At 35.2% G+C, this 26,803-nt stretch overlaps 1 protein-coding gene across 1 annotated transcript; it reads left to right on the forward strand.

Moving 5' to 3' along the window:
* Window positions 1-9: 9 nt before the first annotated feature.
* ATG3 (autophagy related 3) lies at window positions 10-26,194 on the forward strand. The gene is made up of 12 exons (XM_084874057.1): window positions 10-499; window positions 3,119-3,160; window positions 7,917-7,966; window positions 12,832-12,902; window positions 14,411-14,518; window positions 16,414-16,463; window positions 18,448-18,529; window positions 20,138-20,172; window positions 20,400-20,555; window positions 21,957-22,084; window positions 24,280-24,348; window positions 25,959-26,194. The coding sequence occupies exons 1-12, from the start codon at window positions 428-430 to the stop codon at window positions 26,038-26,040; spliced, it is 945 nt and encodes a 314-aa protein (XP_084730183.1). The 5' UTR covers window positions 10-427; the 3' UTR covers window positions 26,041-26,194.
* Window positions 26,195-26,803: the final 609 nt, after the last annotated feature.

Below are 26,803 nucleotides of genomic sequence, written 5' to 3' on the forward strand. Positions count from 1 at the left end.
CGGCGAGAGAGGGAGGAAAGGAAGGGGAAGCCGGAAGGGGCGCGAGTGAAGCCGAGGGAAGAAGAGAGTTCCTGAGGGCCGGGGTGCGCGTGCGCCCGCTCTTTTTCTTTCCCCTCCCACCCCCCGCAACACACCCCTGGGCCCTGCCGCCCGCCCTCGAGGCCAGGTGACAGCCAGGCCGGGTCCGCCCGCCACTCGCTGCTGCCTGGGGCGCGGGAGCGCGCGCCCCGTCCGCGCGCGCGCGCGCGGCGCCGGCCGCCCCTCCCCCGCGCCCCGTTCGCCCCGTCGCGTCCCGTCCCCTCGGGTGCCGCCGTCGGCCGCGTGCCTGTGCACGTCGGTGGCCGCGGGGACATTTTCTGATTCCTGGTCCCCGTCCCGGCTGCCCTCCCCACCCCGTCGCGGGGCCGGCCGCTCCCCCGGCCCCAGGATGCAGAATGTGATTAACACGGTGAAGGGAAAGGCACTGGAGGTGGCTGAGTACCTGACCCCGGTCCTCAAGGTAAGCCGTGCGGGGGCTGTCTGCCAGGCACTCGCTCCACTCCGCGGGCGCCGAGGACCGGGCCCGGGGAAGGTGTGAGGAGGGGGGACACCGGGAAAGGTGCCTCTCTCCCCCCGTGGTCTCCGCAGCTGTTTCCTAGGGCTTCCCGGCTCCCCGGGTAAACTTGGAGCGACGCCCTGGGCACAGTCGTGCCTCCCTTCTCAGCGCGCCGGGGTCCGTCGGGCTGCGAGGTGGTCCGAAGCCAAGTACCTCTAAGAGTGTTAAATCCAGCAGCGGTAGTCCTTTGAACTTTTTAAACAAAGATTTTGCTTCTCTTCAAAAAGAAAGAAAGAAAGAAAGAAAAGATATCTATGCTTGGTCCTAAAATGACACATGTCACTTTTCCTCTCTATTGTGTAATTAAGCGTTTGACATAACCAGAGGTGGTTGAGGACCCAACCTGTTAGATTCCAGAGGGACAAGGGGAATTTGCAGCATCAGCAGCACCATTGGACCCAGCTGACAGGCAAGCCCTCCCTTCCCCAAGTTTTTAAAAGTAGCTGAAACTGGTGGTTCATCTGGGGCGTCAGGGATGGCAAGGAGCAGCGTTGCCCCTCCTAGATATATAACTGACTTTTACATTGGCAAGGCATCCTTTTTAAAGTGAAAATTGTGACACATTAGCTATTATTACAGGAGAGACTGGACGGTTTTCTTACTTTCAAAGGTAAATTTCTAGAAGTGTATTCAGGTCTTTATAATTATTTTAGAGTAAAGTTTGTTATTGCAACTTTATTTTTCCTTTCTGAAAAGAGCAATTATAGTGGTTGAATGAGGAGTTCTTGTTTAATTTTTTTTTTTTAAGCTTTCAACTAAAATTTTACAAATCTTGGTGTGGAGACGGAGTATCCATGTAAATGGTTCTCTTTATTCAGGAAGCTATTCTGGTACTACACTAAGGAGAATAGTGGACAGCTCTACTTTGCTCCTTTCCCAGGGCAAAGGGAAATGTTAGTTCTGTATTCTTTTTACACTTATTTCTGAGACTGATTTTAAAATAATACTTAGTTAGATCAAGTTAAAGAAAAAGTCAGAAAAGTTTAAAAATGAGAATTTCAACTCCTGCTATACTTATATTTGTTTACTGTGAAACCCATCTTAATTGAGATTTTTCAGCTAATTTGAATTTGAAAACCATCTTGACAGTTGAATCATGATTATTTTGCATATTATGTAATTTTTCCAGAAATCTGTCTACCTAGGACCTAGGTATACAGCATCTAAATAATACATGATTGTTATAACTTTTTAGTTTCAGGGAGAGAGGAGTAAAAGAAAAAGACCTTCTAAATTAAATATAAAACTGCTATTTTGTTGGGTAGTTGTATTTTATTGATCTTATAACATAGAATTATGTTTTAGGAAATCATTTTATTTGTTCCCCAAACTGTTAAGGAAGTGTTAGCTTGTCAGTATGTATTTTTAATAAAAAAAGCTGAATTTCTTTAATACTAAAAATAAATTTGCCCCTCCCTGTGCAAACTTGTTGGTTTACAGAGAACATACTTTATAGTTTCCTACCAGACATAGGAAAGCAAGGAAAAACAAAACAAAACAAAACAAAAAAACTAAATCCCTGGGAAAGAAAGAATTATTTTTCCTAATAAGTAAAAATGAAGAAAAACCATGGATAGAGAGACATTAGTACAGTAAAAGCCAAAGTTTTTACAGTGGTCTTCAAGCCTTTTGGACCCCTACTCTATCCTTTGCTCACTTTTGCTTAGGCCAGTCTGACCCATTTTTTGTTACTCCATCAAGCCCTCTCTTGCCTCAGGTTTTGCATTTGCCCTTCCCTCTGCCTCAAAAGCTCTTCACCCAGACAGTCTTGTGGCTGGTTCCTTTCCTAAGGTCTCCGTTCAGTAGTTACCTATCAGTGAGGTCTTTGTTCGCTGACCATCTCTGACCTCTCCTTACACCCTGGACCAGTCCATTTTCCCCTCTGCCTCATTTTTCTTCATGGTATTCATTACCATTTGGCTTTTGTCTCTCAACCAGAGAGTGTAAAGTTCTTATGAGGACAAAGATAAGTTTGCTCTATTTTATTTACTCCTATACCCCCATTAACTCAAATAGTGCACATAGTTATTCAGTTAATATTTGCTGAATGAATAATGTTCATAAATGAATCTTTGCATTGCTTCAGACTCTACCACAAAGTCTTACATATAACTTACAAACTTAGAAATATTTGGTAGATAACATCCTTGCTTTAACGAAGTGACTATTGCATTACTACCTTGGAGATGAAAATAATGGGAAAGTGCTAAATGACTTTACAACTTATAGGTTTGGTTTCTAATATTATTCCATTTAAATGAAATGTTGGCTGAATTGTGGGATGTCTAAACATCTTTAAGACATTTTTACTATTCCGTAAAATAAAGATATTTGTGATTTCCCCAAATTGTTGTTTTGAAATTATTTTCATGTCAGTTTTCTCCACTAGACATATATATTCCTTGAAGTTAGGTACCAGTGATATGTTCCTTTTTTGTAAGTGCTCCAAACAGTTGTACCAAAAACATTTTTAATTTGAAAGTGAAAGTAGTATAATACTGTTATTCTTTTTGCTCACTTTAGGAATCAAAGTTTAAAGAAACAGGTGTTATTACACCAGAAGAGGTGAGTGCTGAAGATATTCTGAAGCTATGATATTTTACAATTATATTAAATTGGGTAACTTTTTTACTATTAAGAAAAAAGATATTTAACTTTAATTTAGATTTGAGTAAAAGTAGATTCTGTTGACTGTATTAGCAATTTTATAGGGCTTTCTGCTTCCCATAGAAGATGCAACTTCCCTCTTGATTTGCCACTTCTCATATTTCTTAGTGGTTCCCCTTTATGGAAGTGGGGATGGAAGAGGGAACGGAAAATATTCCTATCGTCACTTACCCTTCACTCATATTTGTGCTGTATTGAGCAGTGGACTCTGTGGCCTTTGTTGTCGTGCTTTTGTCTAACCATACATGAGTTTTCATGACTTTCCATTTGGAAACTTTGCTTCATTGCTTGGATATTAAGTTTTCTCTCAGTATTTAGCTTAAACATTTTATTTCTACATATTTAATGAGGATTTTTTTCTCACATTCTTTCACTTTTTCTCCCAACCAAGTAATATTAACTCTGCTTAATGCTGAAACTGATGGCTGTTTTAGAGGCCTGTGGAGTTTTATTGAACTTTTAATAAAGAATTATGTTCAAAGGAGTCATTTTACTTGCTCACCAAATCTATATAATAAAAGTATTCTCTTTCCTTTAGGCAGTTATTTTGTCATCCTTAGTGGAATGAATACTAACTTAAAAGTCCATTTATACTCCAGTTTTATGAATGGTTATGATTGCATCAGACTTATTTTTTTAATCATAATAAATGGCAAAGAATTTATTAAGCTTCATTTTTAACTCTCATTAAAAGTACCACTAATTGGCAATAGAACTTAATCATTGTTTTGAGAGAAACGTTTTGAAATAGACCTTGTTTTATGATTGGCTATTGCTGAAAATTGCAAGACCTCAAGCTAGAGAATTAACTGATCTTTCAGTTTTCAATTGGGATGGAATTTCTTCAGTGCCAAATCCTTTTGAGGTCTAAGAATAATGATCTTTTACCTAAAATTGTCTTTATTTTTAGTGAAGACACACAGTGGTGTGGAAAGAAACTAGAAGATCTGCCTTCCAGACCAGTTTCTCATATTCTGACTCGGACAAATCAATTAAGCTAACCAGGCACAGGGCTCCTGTTTCCTTATTTATAAAATGAGGGGTCATGGTTAGAAATTTTCTGATGGATCCATTCTACCTTAGGTATCATGAGTTCAATATCTTGAATGCCAAATAAAACTAAGTTTTGATGTTAAAGATCTTAATGTTCTTGTCCAACCAAGGTGTAATGTAGACAAGACTCTTGAAACTTAAGTATTTGAAGTCAAGAGCAGAGATGAATGTATACTGTTCTTTTTGCGCTCTTTGGTTTTATCTCCTCTATGTGAAGATGACTACTTACTAAATAGATGAGTTAGAGATCCATATCATTAGTTAGTAGATAGAGTTAAGCTATTTTAAAATAGCTACTAATCCTAAATTGAATAACTTTTACACTTAATTGTATCATGAAGTGGGTAATACTAGATGTACTGGTTAATAATAGCGGATTTTGTAATCAAAGAAAGCGCAATAATTTCAAGAGAAACATCAGAAGTACTTTATTCAAAGAAATGTCCATGCTAGCTACACATTTCCTCATCTTTCAGGTAACTTGTGGATACCATCCCAATAGAACTTTTCTTGTTTTGAGGCAAACCATTCAGAGACCCAATTTTCCACTTCTTTGTATGTTTAGAAGTGGTGCTCAGAAAGTTCGTGAGCCATCGATCAGAACAAGTGGTAATGTGAAGGAGCAAGGTCTGGTGAATACAGCGGGTGGGATACTACTTCCCAGGCAAGATCTTTTAATGTGTCTTTACTGGTTTTGAAGTGTGTAATGGTGTGTCATCATGAAGCAAAATTACTTTGCCATGTCTTATGGAGCATTCTGGTCATGGTTCAAATTGATTATTTGTTGTTGGTAGTGATCAGTATAATGGTTTCACAAGCTCATAATTTTTCTGCAAGTTGTTTTTAAGTTTGACAGGCATCTTCACCCAATAATGCTTGTAATTGTTGGTCTTCAAACTTTTTCGGTTGACCTGGATGTTCTTTTGTCTTTCACATTGAAATCATTACTTTTAAAACGTTTAAACCAGCATTCACAAGTATCTTGAGATGGAGCATGTTCACCATAAGCTTCCCAAAGTATTCAGCAGCACTTTTCTTCAAAATAAAGTAATGAATAATAACTTCCCACAAATGCTCTTTTTTTGGCACAAAATTCGACATTTCTAAGTGTAAAAATATCTATGATATTAACACCTTCAGCAATTTTGACATATGAAGTTTTGAAGATTGTTGTCAATACAACAAAATAGCAAACATATCAAATCGCCTATATATCAACATATGTATAACTCCATCTATTGAAAAAAATCTGCATTATTGACCGGTACACCTAGTAAGTTTTCCCTTTTTTAAAAAAAATACAAAGCATAACTAGCCCAGCTGGGTCCCAACCACATAATGCTGAATTGGGATAGAGCACAATTATAGGGTTAAGTTAAATTAGAATGACTCTGGAGAAGAAAAATGAGAAGACAGCCGAAACTGGTTTGGCTCAGCGGTAGATCATCGGTCTTTGGACTGAAGGGTCCCAGGTTCAATTCCGGTCAAGGCATGTACGTTGGTTGCGGGCACATCCCTGGTAGGGGGTGTGCATAGGGCAGCTGGTCGATGTTTCTCTCTCATTGATATTTCTAGCTCTCTGTCTCTCTCTCTTCCTCTCTATAAAAAATCAATAAAATATATATTTTTTTTAAAAAGAAAAATAAATGAGAAGACATAATTTGTTTTAGATAAATACTATACTGAGGTTTTTGTTTTCTCTTACTATTTCTAGGCTTCTGGCCGTCAGCCTCCAGATATCTTTTTGTTTTCATTGAGAGGTGTGGAAGTTGTGTTTAAAAGAGGGTCAGCATTATCCAAAATAGTATTGTTTTATTAAAAATTCTTCAATGTACAAAGTCTGTATGACTTGATTGAATATAGTAATAAAGAGCAGCTTCGAAAATAAAGTTGCTCAACAAAATGTTAATATTGATTCAGTCTTGTTGGGAGTTATTCAGTGTTATATAATATTTAGTCACTAAGAAAGCTACTGGAGAAAATGTTGAAAATTTAGAAGTTTGGGTTTTTGTCTTAATTTTATTTCACTTGAACATATGAAACATTTAATAATGGCCATTGCTAGTGAGGGCAGATGTACATGTGTATTAATTATCAGTACAATTCTCTGTTCTTTTATAGTTTTCCTTACCTTCTAGTGTTTATATTATTTTTTTGATAAATACTACTGGAGTTACAATAGAATAAAATATTAGAGTTTTATGACATAAAGGCAGTATCATTAAAGAAGTTTTTAAAATTTTTAATTCTTTGTTTTGCTTGCATTTTGTTAAATTAATACTCTTTTGATGGTGCTAAATTATTTTCTATTGATAATAGCTACAGTGTTAAATGCAGCATCTGGTTGAAATGACCCAAAATGCTGAAAACCTAGGGAAGAGAGTATTGTTTTCATTTGGGTTTTTGTCTTTCCTTAATCAGTTTAACTAATAAAAAGGATTCTTGAAATAAAAGAAGATAAACAGTTGGTGTTTGGTAATATAATGCTAAATCTTATTGTTATGTCTTTTTGGAAAATTACTCTCAGAATGCTTAGTTTATAGAGCTTTACTCTCTCAAATAAAATAGAGTATTATATACAGACTAACTTTTCTCAGAAAGACATTAGAAAATTAAAGACATTGCAATTTGTTGCTGTGTAATAAACCCATGAAAAATAAATGATTTTAAGTTAGAGTTGATGTGAAATAGTAATTGGGAAAGTATGTGTGCATATTGTTTGAGTTGGGGCACTGCAATTATGCTTAACAGACTTTCATTTTCTGCTTTAAAAAATAAGATTTCTATCTTGTAGCAAGAGCAGTTCATGTATAATAGAAATTCTCAAAAGATTAAACTACTTATTTCTGAGTCTGGTTTTTATTTTTTTTTGGGGGGGGGGGGGAAAGAAACAATAAACAAACCTCGTTCAATGTTCAATCTGCCCAGAAAGTCCAAAGTTTGTTAGAGAATTCAGTTTCTTAATTGTTCCGGTGTTTTCTAAGTCAGTCCAACAGCTTCTAACATTCCCTCATTATTTGGCAGTCTTGTTAATATTCCTTTAAGACTGTGAAAAAGCTTTCAAAATTGGCTGTTACCTTAAGAAAAGGAGAGAGAGAGAGAGAGAGAGAGAGAGAGAGAGAGAGAGAGAGAGAGAGAGAGAGAGAGAGAAATGTAAGAACTATTCTTGCATCAGACATGTGTCTATTTAACAAATTTTTTCAAGATCTTCTTTGACTTTTCAGCCACTAGGAAGAATCTCTCTACGTTTTATTTCTCTATAAAATGATTTTTGACATTTTGAACCCTATGTCAATTTTATACATTTCATGATATGTATGCCTTTGACATTTAATCCAGTGATAGGAACAGATTAAAATAATAGCATTCAGTGTTTTGTTTTTTTGTTCCAAAATTAAACTTATGGATGCTAAAAAATTTTCAGTTTTAATAATAAAAAATCTTGAGGCTGGTAGAGCAGATTTGGTGCTGTTTGTATTTAAATTGATTATTGGGTATCAAGAAAAAAATGATGAACACTTTGGTATTTTGCCAACTTACATTCAGTAATGTTCAATTTTTCTTTTTCCCTTTTTTCGTATTCCTTTTAAATCCTTAATAGTTTGTGGCAGCTGGAGATCACTTAGTTCACCACTGTCCAACATGGCAATGGTAAGTAAACTTGGGTGAAGAATATAAAATTAATAAAGGTATGACTTCATAACTATGGCAGTTTGAAAAATTGGTTAAGACATGAAAATTGGAATAACCATTCTGGTCCTCTTTAATAGATTTTTTATTAAATGGTTCCCTGTGATTTGAAAGTAAAGGAAGAAAAATTGGGCATTACCCCTGTTTTGTTTTGCTCTGTTAACACAAAAGATGGGTATTTTTAGATAAATCCTTCACTAGGATCCCATTTCTTTATAGTGCTTTTAAAAAATCATGTTCAAGAGATTATAAATTTGATCAGCTCATTTTTTTCCATATTAATGGGTATTGCATATTTCTATAACATTCATTAATGCAGAGATTTTGCAGTCTTAAGTTCTTTAACTATATGACCTATTAAAGTTCAAAAGTATGCTGGTTTAGGAATTAACTCAAAAGTTTAAAACTTTCATATCGACTAATGTCTCTATTGAAAATCTGCTGGTAATAGACTTTAATAATGTTTTATTTTTTTTAATAACTTTTCTCTTTATAAAAGTAGTTTAATCAACTTTGCTGACCTCATATCATGTATTTTAAATATTCTGAATAATAGCAGAACGTGTTTTAAAAAATGCAGTTTTATTACTTTTAAGTACTCCTGGTAAAACTACCAGACAGTTCCAGGAAAAGTGATCTCAATACTGGCAGAGCTATATAATTGTTCTAGAAATATTTGCAATTATTATTTACAAGTTGTTAACTTATTAATAGCCCTTTTTTCATTCAATGACACTTTTTCAATTATAGTTGAAAGGCACAGTTTTGATTTGAGAGAAGTGTTTCTAGAACTAACCAGGTTCTAACTGATAAATTTTCCTTAATATCTAAAGAGCTTAAAGAATTTACTCTTCTCTTCCCCTTAATTTTTATATTTAAGACATACCTCACACAGTTGTTACTGCTTATTATCAACTAATTTGCAAGGGTAGGGTCCCTAGGCCTGGCCTGTGATCTGGGCCGATCTTCCCCGGCAGCCGGCCCCAACCCCAGCTACCACTGCTGCAGGTCACTCTCTGTGATTGGGGCCCCGGCACCTCCCATGTCCTCCACCACCCATCCCAGGTTCCCTGTTACCCATCAGGCAATCAGAGCCTGTCAACTGGGTTGGGGGGCAGGGGGGCCAAGAAGTTGGCAGCCCCACCCCCCTTCACCTGTGTCTGGAGCCTGTGGGCTGAGGGCAGCTCCTGTATTGAGTGTCTGCCCCCTGGTGCTCAGTGCACAGCATAGCCAACCAGTCGTTCCACTGTCCAGTCAGTCTGCATATTACACTTTTATATGTATAGGTTGCTCTTTATCTTTTAGAGCATTATTTAAGTATCAAGGCCAAAGTGTCAGATTTATTTATTTTTATGTCCTTGTCTTTCCTATATGTATTTCTGTTCCATATTTAAAACTGAGTTAATATCAGAATCTCTGATTTAGTAAGATTGGTTGACTCCCGCCCCCCCCCCCCATGTTAAATTGTAAGTTAAAACTATATTTACCTAGGTCTGGTCTATATTTTATATATTTAAAAAGTCAAATAAGTGTATAAAGTTTTAAGTAATACTCATTTTATAAACATAACTAATTTAGGATCTTCAATAGATAACACATTTTTTTCAGGTTTCTTTATTATAATCTTTAATTATCTAATTTAGACATGTGATATATAGTTTTATTATAGGGACTATATATATGTACAGGATCTTCTTTAGCTGATGGTGGTGTATAGTTATACATTATGAATTGCAATGGTTGAAATAATTTCATTTTAACTTAGAACTTAATTTTTCCCCACTCCAGTGCCCCCACTTCCAGCTGAACTCCTGAGGCCAAAGGAACAAGTTATTTTAAATCACTGTTTGAAACAATATTTTCTTGCTATGTATACTTTTGTGTCTGTAGGTGTCGTCATGACTTTATTATATCATCTTCTCTCAGAACTTCAGGCAGTGTCATGGCATTGTTGAATTTGACTTTTGGGAAAGGTCCAAGGATGCCTAGATAGCTACCTAGCTTTATTTTGTGCTTAAATAGATGGTTTGAGCTTTAGGCTGAAGCTTGAGAAAGAACACATCATACTCCAAGTTTATGCTTATGTGATTGTGATAGACATCATATACTATCACAGTTCTGGCCAATTCCAGTAAAAGATTCTTTGACCCTCAAGAGATTCTTTGAGAAAATTCTTAATGAGATATTCCAGAGAGTAGCACTGAAAAATCAGAAATGACCCACAGAGGGCATAGTGTTTAGAAGCAGGAGCCTTGGACTCACTTGACTCTTCCACTTTCTGGTTTTGTAACTGTGGACAATCTTCTTTAAGCTCTTGTTTACTTACCTATAAAAATGGGATATAAGGGTACCCACCTCTTAGGGTTCTGAGGATTAAATAAAAATAATTCATGTTAGCCTTGGCTGGGTGGCTCATTTGATTGCAGTGTTGTCCCTTATACCAAAAGGTTGCAGGTTTGATTCCGTCAGAACACATACCTAGGTTGCGGGTTCAAATCCCAGTCAGGCTGCATATGTTAGGCAAACAGTCGATTATCTTGCACATGGATGTTTCTCTCTCTTACTCTTTCTTTCTCTCAAATCAATAAAAACATACTTGGGAATATAAAAAATATGTATGTTAGAGTTCTAAATGCTATCCTAATAAAAAAATAATATGCAAATTGGCTGTACCTCTGCCACGCCCACCAACCATTCAGGAGCAAGTATTCAAATTAACCCAACCAAGATGGTTGCGGCCACAGAACAAGCAGGAGGCTTAGGTTTGCCCGGTAATGGAGGAAGCCAAGCTTTCCGCCTGCCCTGGCCTGCCTTGGCCTCTGCTTAAGGCTATCAAGTTACAATTATAGAAGGTAAATCCCAACAAAAATGGCAGCAGCCACGGAGCTGGAGAGAGCAGGAAGCTTGAGTTGCCCCCAGTGATGGAGGAAGCCAAGCTTTCCTTACACTTTGGCCAGCCTAGGCCTCCACTCAAGGTATACAGTTTCAATTATAGAAGATAAATATATCAACAAAAATGGCTGTGACCACAGAGCAAGCAGGAGGTTTGGCTCCGCTCAAGGCTACAAAGTTTCAATTATAGAAGATAAATAAATCCCAGATACCAAGGCCTCCGCTTGGGTCACTGGGGGGTGTGGCCAGTCTGCAAACCACCACAGGCCCATCACCCAGGCCACCCCACGCCCCCCAAAAACCCCACCCTGATTCAGGACACCCTTTAGGGGAAAACAGCTGGCCCCCACCAATGTATCAGGCCTCTATTCTATCTCAGCGTTTTTCAACCGCTGTTCTGCGGCACACTAGTGTGCCGCGAGATGTTGCCTGGTGTGCTGTAGGTGCAGACAAGACAATTTTATAATTTTTCACTATTTTGTTTACTTAATATTTCATAATAAAGTAATTATAAAACACTTTCTTTGTGTTTATTTGATTCCTATTCAAGAGAATTACTTTATATATAGTCAATATAGGCACAGAGTTAAATTTTTTAACATTTTCTAATGGTGGTGTGCCTCGTGATTTTTTTCATGAAACAAGTGTGCCTTTGCCCAAAAAAGGTTGAAAAACACTGTTCTATCTAATAAAAGAGCTATATGAAATTGACCATCCAACATACAAGATTGCTGCCCCCATGTGGTCAAAGATATAAATGCAAGATGGCTTCCACAAAATGGCCAGCAGGGGAGGGCAGTTAGGAACCAGGCCTATAAGAGAGGGCAGTTGGGGGTGACGGGGCCTGCAGGGAAGGGCAGTTGGGGGGGGGGGCAGGCCTGGAGGGGAAAGCAGTTGGGGGGGGGGTCAGGCTGGCAGGGGAGCAGTTAGGCATAAATCAGGTTGGCAGTGGAGTGGTTAGGGGGTGATCAGGCTGGCAGCCATAAGTGATTAGGGGCAATCAGGAAGGCAGTCAGGCGAGCAGTTGGGAGCCAGCAGTCCTGGATTGTGAGAGGGATCCCAGATTGGAGAGGGTGCAGGCTCTGCTGAGGGGCACACTCTCACCCCCCTGCATGAATTTTGAGCACCGGGCCTCTAATATTAAGCACTCAGTACAAGTTTTTTTTGTTTTCAGTGGTTCAATGTATCTTTCATATTTTAGTTCCAATTTTAATAGTGTGGCAGGAACAGAGATTTTGCTAACGACCTACTTTGTTATATAATGCCATGCAACTATTTTTCAGCCTCTTGGTCTCAAGGTGAGCAGTACTTTAGGATTAAAAATCTGAATGTGATTATACTCACTAAAACATCCTTTTCTTTTTATTCAGAGGCAAACATAATAGTCATTCTATTGTATTTTTTTATCTAATATTTAATCCAAATTCTCTTAGGTCTGTTGTTTGTATCTCTTAGTACATCTATTATACACTAATAAAAGAATAAGATGCAATTTGATCATACCTTCATGATGCCCACCAGCCAGTTAGGAGTGAGTATGCAAGCTAACCCAACAAAGATAGCAGGTTAATTGGCACACATGGGCCGAGTGGCCAGAGACGTTCCGCACTGCCCCCGGCCGCTCTGGGCCTCTGGGCGGTGTGGGGAGGAGAACGGTGGCTCCGGGCCGGGGCGAGGGCGGTGCCCACAGCCAGGGGAAGGAAGGCCCATTCCTGCCCGAACCTTCGTGCATCGGGCCTCTGGTTTAACTTATAATAGTGCGATGTTCTCTGATGCTCTGATGTATATCACTTTAATGATGTTCTTCCTAAAACAGTTTTTTCAGGGGTGTGGATTGTATAGTTTTGAGATTTACATGTGATATCTTCTGTTCTGTCTTTGCCTTTAAATTTTTATTTTATTTTGTATTTTGTTGCTTCTCACCATTTTTAAAGGGCTTCTGGGGAAGAATTGAAAGTAAAGGCATACCTACCAACAGGCAAACAATTTTTGGTCACCAAAAATGGTAAGAATTATGTTGCATTTATTAGTAAATTTTGCAGTTATATATTTTTAAAAAACTCCTTATGATCTTAAATTTGTGCTCAAAGCTGTATGTACAGCTGCTTTCAGACAAATTTGGAAATTGAATGAAGCTCTGGGTTTTCTATTACTGAGGCATTTTTTTCCTTATCTGATTTTCATCTTTTTTGTTTTTTTTATCCAAAATATCTAGTTTTAAGATATAGAGGAAAAGTGCCCTAGTCAGAGTTGGACTTCTAATTAGATTTTTTTAGGTTGATTTCACAATATTTTAGCTGTTTAACTTTGATCCTCTTTAGATTTACATTTTTTATGGAAGATGAAATTGATACTACCTTGGATATCTAAAAGCTCAAAGTTAGAGAATTTATTATTCATAATGTCATTGAAAATAATGTCATATTTTGCCTATAGGTACATATTTTGCCCTTCCTATGAGTAAATTAGAATGAGAATATATTAGAATGATTCTCATTCTAATTTACTCATAGGAAGGGCAAAATATGTATAAAATATGTTTCTTCTTTCCTACAGTATATTTTTATTAGAATTAATAATTTATATACTGCTTGTTTAAAAAAAAATCAGGGTATTAATAGCAATTTGTTGACCATCATGTTTTTGCTTTATAATTATTTAATTTTAGGCATATATGTATAATAATACCTGTTAATTGAAACATTTGACATATCAGAAACTCAATGCCCGTATTGTACAATAGAGTAACATTTAGCAGTGAATTTATACTAGTTTGCTCATTATGAATGCTGGAGGTCACCTCTACCACCTCTGAGAATGACAGGTGGTGCCTTCATGTTCTGAGAGTAAAACTATTAACTTAGTTATTATTCATTAGCCTTATGTTGAATAATATCATCTCTGATTTCACAGTTTGCAGTTTCCACAGACCATTAGGGTAAAGAATTTATAGAACAGCCTCAGTAGAGCCTTTCTACTTGTCTTATAAAAATAAGCTATTTAGCCCTGGCTGATGTGGCTCAGTGATAAAGTTTCAGCCTGAGCACCGAAGGGTCTTGAGTTTGATTCCTGGTCAATGATATGTACCTGGGTTGCAGATTTGTTCCTGGCCCCAGTCAGGGATGCGTGCCAGAGGCAACCAATCGATGTGTCTCTTTCATATTGGTGTCTCTCTCTCTCTCTCTCTCTCTCTCTCTCTCTCTCTCTCTCTCTCTCTCTCTTCCCCCCCCCACCCTCTCCCTTCTTTCCACTCTATAAAAATCAGTGAAAAAAGTATCTTCAAGTGAGGATTAACAACAACAACAAAAGCACTTAGGGAGAGATAAATGCGGTCAAATAATTTGTGTCTGTAGGGAGACTATAACTCTTTAATCATTTTCATAAGGAGAACTGTAATATTCTCTTAATATTTTGGTGGCAAAATATATTTTATGATTTAAACTTTATATTTTTAAAAATGGATTTATAGGAAGCAGAGTATGTGCTTCTAATTGTATTTGCCATTTTTTATAGTGCCATGTTACAAGCGGTGCAAGCAGATGGAATATTCAGATGAATTGGAAGCTATCATTGAAGAGGATGATGGTGATGGAGGATGGGTAGATACTTATCATAACACAGGTAAGAGGCAAATAGAACGAAAAATCATATGATTTAAATTTTTAAAAACTATTTTATAATCTTTTATAACAGTTTTGATTTAAAATAAAGAAGAGCACATAAAAGGTACAGTAGACTTTTACCAGAAAAGAAACGGGGAGGGAAAATTAGAAAAAATTCCTCTTGAAGTATACCATATTTCTATAGTACTGCTACTTCATTTGAAAATACCCATATCATCGTCTTTATTTCTAAAGAAAGGAAGAAAGCCAATTAAAAATACCGAATATGCAGTCCTGGCCAGATAGTTTATTTGGTTAGAGGATCATACTAATACACCAAGGTTGCGCGTTTGATCCTGGGTCAGGGCACATAGAAGAATCAACCAATGAATGCATAGATGGGTGGAGCAGTGATGGTGTTTCTCTCTTCCTCTCTCCCTCCCCTTCCTTCCCTTTCCTTTCCTCTCTATAATTAATAAATAAATAAAAAGAAAGACTGAGTGTGCATACTACTTTACTTTGAATCCCTTATTTGCATGTCATTCCATTGATGGATGGTGAGTTTTAGGACGGGAACCCATACTCATATTTATTTTATACTGGCATTTAAAAGTACTTAATAATTATTTTTATAATGACTGCAAAGAGGTTTGTAAGACCATGAAGTTATAGATTCATTGTTGAGTCCTCAATATCTACCCAGTATCTGACACAGAAGTTATTCAACAAATTTTGTTAAAGGATTTGACTAAATTTGAGACATTCATAAGTGTTTGCTTGCATAAGCTATTTGGAATTCTGAATATGATTTTTTTATTCCAAGTCCTAAAAACTTACTTTGTCACTATATTTATATTAACTATGTGAATGCATATTATGTGCTACTATAGCTAACTACCATTTATGACTTAGTTTTACTGAAGAAAGCATGTTCTGAGTTTAAATCTAGAATACTAAAAATAAATTTTCTCCCTGTAAGCCCTGGAAAATAGGAGACATATCAAAAGTAGTGGTAGAGCAGTGTTTCTCAACTTTAGCACTGTTAGCGTTTTGGGCTAGGTAGTTCTTTGTTGCAGCATTTTCTGTATAATACAGAATGTTTAGCAGTATCTCTGGGCTGTACCCACAGGTTTTTTTCTTTACTATTTTCATCCTTTTTGAACTATTTAAGTGAGAACACTGACATATTTTGAATTAGAAATGCTATTTAGCTGACTTATTATTCCATTATATGCTTAATGCCACCTTCATTGAGACAAATAGGTTCTGAGGTAATTGTTTTATCAGATGCAGTGGTTAGAACTTTGAACCAAAAGTTAAAATGTGTGGATTTGAATTCCAATATCTCACTTAACTAGCTGTTATTTTACCTGTCTAGAGACTTTATTTCTTCATAGGGAGAAATTATTACCCTAATTAGCACACAGGACAGTAAGGATTAAATAAGATGTGGAAACAGTAAAACAGAAAGCCCTGCATAAATGTGATATAGTATTAGTACTTCTGGGTATCCTAGATTTCTGAAGCAAATGGCATAGTAATATAACTAATACCTTGTTGAGAAAATTCCAATGCAGGTTTCAATAAAACGTAAATGTGCATCCTATAGTCTCAATCTACTTATTTTTGAGAATGAATATGTATTTTGATAGCAATTCATAAGCAAATTAAATGAATAGTAAATGAGGGATGGTAAAATAGGATAATTTATAGTAAAATATCAAGTTGATATTCTTTTAAAAATTTTAGAAGTACCTTTGGGATTATTTATTTCTATTAGAATTCATTAAAGTGTTGCTAATATTGGCTTACTTTAGAGAAGTTGTCAGAATTTAAGTAATTTTAAGTGTTTTTATATTGCTTGAATCAGAAAAATGTTTACAACTTAAATATTTTATGCACAATTTTAAACAGGTATTACAGGAATAACTGAAGCAGTTAAGGAGATTACACTGGAAAGCAAGGTACTCGTTAATTAGATATGTTTCCAAATTTAATGACCTAATATATATAATATATATATATATATATATTAAGATTACTCATATTTTTTTCAAATTGATTATTATCAAGCTCTTTTATGTCCTAACCCCTCCCCCCTTTTTTGTGTATTAACATATCAAAATACTACTATTTCCCATTGTTTCTCTTCTTTTCCTTAATCTGTTGTATGGTTAAGAGAAACATTTTTTGAAATTATAACTAGTAAAAACTAATTTTTACTAATTGAAAAGCCTTCTAAGCTACTTTAAAAGAAATAGCTTTTTATTTTTAAGTATAAATACCAAATGTTCTATAAATGGAGACTTTTGAAGTAGTTTATTTACTTGCTAATTAGTAGATCGTAATGCTGTGGTTTAAATTTTTTATTTTAAACATTATCTTAAGCAGTTTATTAACCCTTTGCACTCCAAACCATTCTGGACATTGGCTACCAGCTACTCGACGCTACTTTGCGAAACGTGAGTTGAATTAACTCAATTCCCCGTAATCACTAATAAACTGCAATGTCCCCTGAGAGGGGACATCCGAGTGATATGCTAGAATTCCGATGTCCCCTGAGAGGGGACAGCAGAGTGCAAAGGGTTAATTATCATTTTTTTCTTAGTTTATGGCTAATGAGTATATTTTTGCTAAATCAAGTCTCGGAGAGAATAGACAGAATAAGTGAACTCCTTTTTTCCTTATGAAACATTCAGCCAGTTACTCGTTTAAGATATTCTTTTTTGCATGTTCTTGTTATTTGAATCATTTGGGATTTTTAACTGGGGCTTAACAGAAAGTGTTAGAAACTAAAACAAATTTAATTTCTTTCAGTGCACAACTTTATGCTTGCTAGAAATTCACTGTTATGTTTGCTTGGGTACAGTTCATTTGAATTTGTACTTTTTGGAGAATTTGAATGACTAAGGAGAAAGCTTTGCTGCGTCAAAAGAGATCATCTTGTTTACTCCAGCCGTTAGTATATATGCTTCAGATTGGAGGAATGATAAATGGTAGAGTAGTTTGGATGATATTGTTTTGATAGGTCTATGGGAATTCTTTCAAGAATTTTTAATAAACGCAGTAGTGGTTAATATGGTACTTGCTATGCCACTTAACATATTTATGGCGTACTATAATGGGTGGGGAACATCCTGCCGAGGGCCGAGAAATCCTTGGTCTGGCCCTGGTAGACATTAGGGGTGAATTAATTAAAATTTCCCTTAATGATCAGTTTGCCAGATGTTGGCTCACCAAATAATTACCCAGATACTTTCTTCTGTGTTTCATGTTTTTGTTGTAATAATGGCATACTGGTATATGATCTAAGTTTCCAGTGATAAATAAAATCATCACTAGTTGAAATTGTAAATTAGGTAAAAACTAGATGTCCAACTTTTTGACTTCAGAATTTTAGAATATTAATTTGTGAAAATGATAAGTGTATAGGCTTGTCTTTGGCTAGCATTATTCTTTTATAGTGCTAATTGAACTGAAATTTTATGTGTTGTAATAGTTTTTATTGCTTAATTCAGCCAGTATGCTCATAAATTAGAATATATTGTTTGATTTATAATAATAAATTTGACATATAAATGTATTGTGATTTATAAATGTATAACTTTTTGTCCTTTAAATTATGTGTTTAAGTTAATATAACTTTTAGTTGATTTTCTAATACTAATGAATTGGTTAACTAAAAACAACTGGCAACTATTTTTAAATGGTTAACTTAGATGATTCATGGTGCTTTTATAATGCTTTTTATATTTTTCACGGCCCTTAGCACAAGACTTAACGATTGATTTTTGTATTTGTCATCTCACTGGAGGAGTTTCTTAAGGATAAGAAAGAACTGTCTTATCATTCTTATTTTCACTGGTTAGCACTGTGCTGGCTTGTGAGTGCTTGGCATTAGAACTAATGAACATATTTAAGTGACTTTAAATATAATTAATTTTTAAGGATAGTATAAAACTCCAAGATTGCTCAGCATTATGTGAGGAGGAGGAAGAGGAAGATGAAGAAGAAGCTGCAGATATGGAAGGTATTTGCTTTCATTACACTAGAATATTGATTTGGGAATATTAGTAATTTATGTGGATTAAGAAATCTTCATTGAGTTCTGAATTTTAACATGATTCAGCAAATTTTTATTGAGTAATATATCATCTATGTATCATACTTTTTGATGCTGGAGATAAAGCAATAAACAACAAAAACAATACATAAGCAAATCATTTACTGTATGTATTAGATGGTCATAAGTGTTAAGGAGAAAAAAAGGGGGGAGAATAAGAGTGTTTTAAGAGTGGGATGAATGTTATAATTTTTAAATATGTTGATGAAGAAAAATCTCATTGAGAATATGCCTTTTGGGTAAAGCCAAATAGCTTGTTCACTTACTTTTACCCAAAGTAAGTGAACAAGCTATTTGGATATCTGAGGAGGAGTGCAAAGGTTCTGAAGTAGGAGCATGTGTGGCTTATAAATACTCTGAGGAGGCTCCTGTGTTCAGAGAGAAGTGAGGGGAGAGTCAGAGAGGTAACCTGGGGGTAGATCATGTAGGGCCCTGGCTTTAACTCAGAAGTGAAATGAGAAACCAGTGGGGGGCTTTTCAAAGTAGAGGAGTGACTTAGAATGAGATTTAACATTTTAACAGAATGTGACTGCCCTGCTGAGAATAGACTGAAGGGGGGATAGGATAACAGGAGGCTGTTTGGTCATCTAAACAAAACACTCAAGTGGAAACATTGGAAATGATGAGAAACAGAATTCTGGACATATTTAAGGGCCCAGGGGTGTGCAGAAGGATTTGCTGCTAAAATGAATGTGGCATGAGCAAGACAGAATAGTCAAGTGTTTTTGACCTGTCCATCTAGAGTGATGTCATTAACTCTGATGGGGAAAACTCGGCTGAATAGCTTTGGAGGGGGAGTTGGGAGCTTGGTTTTGAACATGTGATATTTGTGATATCCCTTAGCCATTCATTTGAGCCATAAGTTAAACAATTAGGTATCCAGGTCTGTAGTCATGGAATAAATATGGGAGTCATCAACATTTAAAGCCATTGAGATAGTGAAATAAATCATCAAGGAGTAAGTGTAGATAGAAAAGGTCCAAAAATTTAGTATTCCTTACTGGCATTCTTTTGTATTGTTTTTTAAATGGTCCAGATGATGAAGAGGAACAAGCATAGGAGATAGTGAAGGAAAAATAAAAAAGTGAGGGCAAAGCTCAAAAATAGAGTATCTTAAAAGCTGAGGGAGGTCAATTTAGATGAAAACCGGGACTATATTGTATTCAGCAAAATAGAACTCTGGTGACTTCAATGAGCACTTTTTTTGCATTTATATAAATAGCCTTGTGTATGCTATCAAATCCCTAAGGAATTTACAGTTTTATTATGCCAGTTGGTATTAATAACTATAGCACAGATCAAGCCTTAATATGCTGACTTTTTCTCCAGTCTGGCTTTCTACTAGGTAAAGTTGCTGCTGCTGTAGAAATATGTATAGAATCTCTCATATATTTATTTGTTATTGTCAGAAACAAAAGCAAAATCCAATTTTTCATTGATACTTCGAAGTAATATACAATTTGGTTTACAAAATTATTTTGAAACCAATTAATCTTTTGTTGCTTTTTACAACAGAATATGAAGAGAGTGGATTGTTGGAAACAGATGAGGTTTGTAAATTGAGTTTTCTTTAGTTAATTTTTAATGAATAAAGTTAGGGATTAGTGTTTTTATTAATACCTTGATATTTCAAATAAGTTCTTCAAAGCATATAACATTTTGAGTTTTAAGTCACATCTGCTTTTGAAAAATAAATACATAGGGTGAGAAAAATAGATTTTCTAAAATGTCACATTCATAGTGATTTTAATAGTTGTAAATTTTTTTCTATTGCCAGGCTACCCTAGACACAAGGAAAATAGTAGAAGCTTGTAAAGCTAAAACTGATGCTGGGAGTGAAGATGCTATTTTGCAAACCAGAACATATGACCTTTATATTACGTATGATAAATATTATCAGACACCACGACTATGGTTATTTGGCTACGATGAGGTAAAAATAAAAATGTATTTTAATGTAAATATTTTAAATTGTTGGATTTAATTTCTTCATTAGGTCTATTGATATATATTGTATGTGGCCTTTAAAATTTTAGATATCACTTGTTTTATAATTTTATAGTTAATATTGCACTTGATTCTTTGATTCTTATTCAATGTGACATCATTCTTAGTAAGAATTGAACATAAATAATCTGTTACTATTTATTACTTGGTCTCTGATCTTATTCTTTTTAATTGTGAAGGAAATTGAACTTGATTTGTTGTAATAAATTTTGTTTGGGATTACCCCTGTTGGATAACTAAGCATTTATACAATGACTAGAGGCCCATTGCATGAAATTTGTGCAAGAGTAGGTCTTCCTTTCCCAGCTGCTGGCACCCAGGACCTGGGCTTTCCTCGCAGCCCCAGCTTTGTCTGGAAAGATGTCCGGTCTAACTAGCATACTGTGCTTTTATTATAGACCATGTCACGTGTATGTTTTTGGTTTTTTAATCTTCACTGGAGGATATTTTTTCCACTGATCTTTAGAGAGAGAGTGGAAGTGAAGGAGGAGGGGGAGAGAGTGAGAGAGAAACATTGATGTTAGAAAGACACATCGACTGGTTGCCTTCCGCATGTGCCCCAAACAGGGCCAGGGATCAAACCTGCAACCCAGATATGTGCCCTTGACTAAGAATGAAACCCAAAATCCTTTGGTCCTTAGGCCGATGCACTAACCACTGGGAAAAATGTCCAAGGCACATGTGTGCCTTTTTCCCTTAAGACAGAAAAGTTTATTTTTAAAAGTCATCCACTTAATTGAATTAAAGGATAACTAAAATAAAATTTGTTTTACCTGTTATTCCAATGACTATCAATAGGAAACAAGAAAATACAAGAAAGCCAAAACCAGTTTGGCTCAGTGGATAGAGCATTGGCTTGTGGACTGAAGGGTCCCGGTTTTGATTCTGGCCAAGGGCATGTACCTTGGTTGCGGGCACATCCCCACTGGGGGGGTGTGCAGGAGGCAGCTGATTTATGTTTCTCATCAATGTCTCTATAATTTTCTATCCCTCTCCCTTTCTCTCTGTAAAAAATTCAATAAAATATATTAAAAGAGAATACAACAAAATAGGCCTAAAAGCTGAGTTATAATTATAAAATGTTTGGATAACCATGAACCTGCGTTTTCGTGGGATCTTTACTATGTTAGCTGATGGTTGATGTCATATAGTCTGATGGACAGTCAGGCTTTCTTAGTATAAAATTTCCCCCAAATAATCTGGGAATTCTAAATAGTCTAGAATTCTGAATTGTGTTATGGGAGGTGGAGATGAATATATTATAAATATTGAATTTTAGGCCTAAAAGATTTTAAATGATAATTTTAAAACGTTTTTATGGTTTCAGCAACGGCAGCCTTTAACAGTTGAACACATGTATGAAGACATCAGTCAAGATCATGTGAAGAAAACAGTGACCATTGAAAATCATCCTCATCTCCCACCACCTCCTATGTGTTCAGTTCACCCATGCAGGTCTGTGTGTGTGTGTGTGTGTGTATATACTTCATGGATTTATTACTTGGGGAGTTTATAAATGTAGTGCCCTAACAAAAACAAAAACAAAAAAAAATACTGAATATGCAGATAAAATTTATCTTATAAATTTGTCTTATGCTTTTGTGCTTAAATACATAAGAAAAAGGCAACAAAAAACTTTCTAAATTTATTTTAAATTCAGTTAAGAATATATTTTTATTCTTTGTATGTGTTTAGGTATCGATCTTGATGATTTTATTCCTATTTTTATCTCCACGAATAGTTTGGATGATCCTTTTTATATTAAAAAATACTATTAGGCATGGTTTGCTCTGTCATGCTGTATCTTTCTGTGAATATGGAATATAAAATTAACCTTGTGCTTTTTCTAGGTGACCTATTTATCTCCTTTTATTGATTAGTGAAGGGAGATGCATATGTGGACTTTCTATTCTCCTTTACTCTTTAGTCAAGAAATTTTCAGTCCTACCAAATCAAGAACATTTATAATTTGGGATTTTCTTTATATCATTGTGTTTTCAAAGGATCAAATAAATGAAGCTGAATCTATACATGATTTGTTCAGAAATTTCCTTATAAAAAAAAAGAGGTGTTATATGCCAATTTCTTTGTTAGTTGTTTCTAATGGGTAACTTTCACAAAATTATTGAGAAATTCTGATAACAATTTTCAGATGAAAACTCTGATATCCCATTGACTTATTCAATGTAATGTTCTAGTTTTCAAAAATTCTTTAATAGTTTCTTCTCATTTTTTACAACCTCTTTATTCTTAGACTTTATCCCATAAAAAGTTTGATTCATTTTTCCAGTTTATGTCAAGAAGTATTAATATTGCTGTGAAAGGTAATTGATGCATCATTAGTTTTAGTTTTTAATTACTTAATCTAAAAGATTTTTATCTTTGATTAATTCTTTTTTAACTGAGATTTTAGGATGGTACTTATTAAATTTATACTCTAAGGTGTAAATTTTACCCAATTGGTAAAAGAGATAAGTAATTTAACTGAATTAATTTTATACAATTTTAATAAGTAACTATTATATAATGACATAACATGTAAATATGGCAGAAAATCTGGGGGGGCCTGTAAAATGAGACTTCAAGGACAATTTAGGCCTTGCCATGGCTCATCTCAGATTATGCCTTCATAGCCTCAGAGTTAATACATTTAATCTCTCATCTTCTAAGTTAAGTGCCTTTGTTACAAAGGTTGTATTCATAAAAATTAAAGCATTATATCTTTAAGCCAGGGTGATATAAAGGATTATGCATTAATTTTGTTCATTGTCCTTTTCTCAGTTTATATGCCCAGACAATTTTCTTTTGTATAGCACAGAAGAAACACCAATTGGCTATGAAAGGATTTGTTGGTAGGACAAAAACTTCAGATAAATATCTATGATAATAAAAGCATAACATGCTAATTAGACTGGATGTCCTTCCGGAGGAAGCTGGGTCTGCAGCCTAGGGATGGAGGCAGCTGCTGTGGCTGCAAGGGACAGATCCAGGCAGCTGCCTTGGCTGCAAAGGCCTACTCTTGCATGAATTTAATGCATCGGGTTTCTAGTTCTCTGTATAAAAATAAAAAATACTTCGTAATAGAATCAGATAAATTTTACAGCACAAATGAGAAAAAAATATCAAAGCTTTTTTACTGACGAGTTAGCTTTTCTTTAATTCAGTTTTGGCTTATTTTCAGCTAAATATTTAAACAGCCAAAATTACAGCATTATAAGTATCCCCCCTCCCTTTTTTAATTTTTTTATTTTTTACTGTTACCATACATGGTTTAATTCTTTTTCTTTCTCAGCAGAAAGCCCTTTCTCCACAATTCTGCCTTGGCATGATTTCCCTTTATCCAGTTTTCTAACTGCTCTGTATTCCCCCCATCCCAACCCTCCCAACCTTCCTTCCCCATTATAGGAAAACTGACTGGTACCATTGTGTTCATCTGTGATTACCAGAGCTTTTTAAAATTGCCCCTTCTCCAATATCTGTCTTCATGACTCAACCATCTGGCATGCTGGGGAATAGGGAGAATGTCTTATAATGTAACTATTATATATTAAAACTGATTCAGTGACAATAAGGTAGATTTCTTTACAAACAAAAACTCCTGTTTTGGTCTGATTGATTTATATTCATAAGATTTGTTTTTTTGCTTTTAGGCATGCTGAGGTGATGAAGAAAATCATTGAGACTGTTGCAGAAGGTGGGGGAGAACTTGGTGTTCATATGTATCCTTACCTGTTTATATGACTAGTGGCAAATTGACTTCTAGGATTTTTTGCCAGGGAGGCAGGGATTGATTTAGTTTAACCTTAATGGCACAGTGCCTATAACTTGTTTTAGCCTCTCATATCTGAAAGTCTTAATGGGAATATTTAATTTATTTAGAATGTGTTATATTGTGATTATTCTGCCTTGTTCAGTTGAGCAGCACATGTCCCTGTGTGTACCAGTTAGGTCTGCCTTGTTACAGAGACTGAAACAAGTTTTCCAAATGCTCTTGTTTATTGAAGAGGCAATGGCTAAGCTATATGAATATAAAACCATTGCTCTTGATGAAAAAGAAACTCAATGGACTTAATTTATTGATGAAAGATGAGTAGCCTAATAATTTAGAGGATAATACATGATTACTTTTTCCCTAAGTATATATCCAATTTAACATGTTATAAAATGTGCTTTCCTCTCAGGTAAAAGTAAAGTTCATTTGTGGCAGTCTGAGGTCTCTCTGAAGCAAAGAATTCAACTTAAATAGGTTAAAAAATAAAGCAATTGAAGCATATTTCAGATATTCTTAAAATATAGTATTTTCATTTTCCCCCATTTTTTTTTCTTTCATTTTTCTACAAGAAGGGTATACCCTTCTTACTATAATTGTCTTCTGAGGTTAACTCCGTTCTCTGGGGTTATCAAGATGAATAAATTAAGTAAACTTCTGAATCCTGAAATATGTGTACCCATAACATAGATTCATCAAAAGCAGCCATAATCAGTGGTTTAGATGCAAATAGCTTGAATTAGTGCTAGATTGTGCTAGATTGATATTACACATGGTGGTTCATATCCCTATGTGTTAGATATAGATTAAAAGGTGTTACACTCTTGATATTACAGGTAACCTAAGCATTGCAAATAAAGTGCATCTCTCAGAGGTACATGAACCAATTTGATATTGAAACAAATCAAGGACTTTTGGTCCAAATTAAATTTATTCCTGAAATTCTATTATGCATAATTTGAGCATTCTTTGTGGCTAGGTAGCAACTTGGAAGACTATATATAATTTAAAATTGAGTCATCAGTTCCCCCAGTAAAAACTGAGCTCCTAATGTTTTCAAGTACAATGAAATGTAGAAAAAAAATCAGGGTTTTATTAAAGATAGTCTAAAATAACAGATTCTGTGCCAAATACAGATTCACTAACCTAGAATTGGTTCTGATGGAGGGTTTCCACCTAATTTTTTTTCTCTTTTGCTTCAGTGCTTTTATATTCTTTAACCCATCTCATTTTCGAACATACTAGTTTGTAGACAGTAAGAGTCATTTTAACATGGACAACCTTGTCTTTATTTTTATACCAAAATAATTGGGCTTGTATGAACTCTTAACTCAACAAGAATTTTCACATTCAAATATTAAAAGGGAATGGAAAGTTACAGAGAGCCTCAGATGGACTAGACACAGCTTGCATGAGTGAATTTTTTAAATATACTTGATTTAAGATTTTATCTTAGGTATTTTTTCTGAGAAATTATTGCTTAATAAAATAGATAATTACAATGTTAGCTTAAATCATTGAGCTATTTACCAATCTATTTTCCTTAGCCAAAGACCTCAGGTATCTTCTAATTTTCTTGAAATTTGTACAAGCTGTCATTCCAACAATAGAATATGACTACACAAGACACTTCACAATGTAACGAAGAGAGTTTACAGTTTATCCTAATCATTGGTTCTGATTTTTAAAGAATTAACCCATAGATGTGACCATTGACCCTCTTCACCAATATGTACAATTTCTCTAATAAAGGGACTTATATGTTTATGCATTAAATAAAAAAAGTTCCACTACCAGCCTTATTTGTTTAATAAAATTGAGTGTAAAGACATGGTTTTTCCTTGCTTTTTATCAAAAGGTGATATAGTATTTTTCTTACAACAAATATTTAAGTCAAATATCTCATACAGAATGATAAAAATATTTTTGATTCACATTTATGAGGGTGGTATTTAAGCAGTGTGAGAACAAAGCCTCGAAAATACTGCATGCTAGACTTCCCTATTTTCTCTTCCTCTTTATTCTTCCTCCTACCTTCTCCCCAAGACTCCTATCTGTTAATAATATTTATGAATCACATATTAATATACCAGGAAATATGCTAATTGCTATTATCTAATTTCCTGATTGTTTTTATTAAGTTCATACAACCAAAATTATTATTTATTAAGGATTTAAGAATATTCCTCCTATTGTGATTTCCTGGTGGAATAGTAGAATTTAAAGGGATTCCTTTGTCTTATCACATCAGTTTATTGATCTGGGTATAGGAGTTCAGAGAGGCTTAAGTGTGTTCTACACTGAGACATATTGAGAGCCAAGGAGTAAAACCCAGAACCTAAAAACTCCAGTTCTGGGTCCTGAGGTGAGAAGTCGGGCCAGGACGAGTGCCTTGGCCATACATG

The sequence above is a fragment of the Pipistrellus hanaki genome, assembly GCF_964339955.1.
Source record: "Pipistrellus hanaki genome assembly, chromosome: 2".
In the NCBI taxonomy this organism is placed as follows: Eukaryota; Metazoa; Chordata; class Mammalia; order Chiroptera; family Vespertilionidae; genus Pipistrellus; species Pipistrellus hanaki.

What these genes read in the sequence shown, in the direction of transcription:
- ATG3 (XM_084874057.1), top strand. Translation starts at nt 428, where the DNA reads ATGCAGAATGTGATTAACACGGTGAAGGGAAAGGCACTGGAGGTGGCT. An exon ending in ATTTTTGGTCACCAAAAATG is followed by an intron (nt 12,903 to 14,410) that starts GTAAGAATTATG and finishes CATTTTTTATAG; the next exon opens with TGCCATGTTACAAGCGGTGC. An exon ending in AGATTACACTGGAAAGCAAG is followed by an intron (nt 16,464 to 18,447) that starts GTACTCGTTAAT and finishes TTAATTTTTAAG; the next exon opens with GATAGTATAAAACTCCAAGA.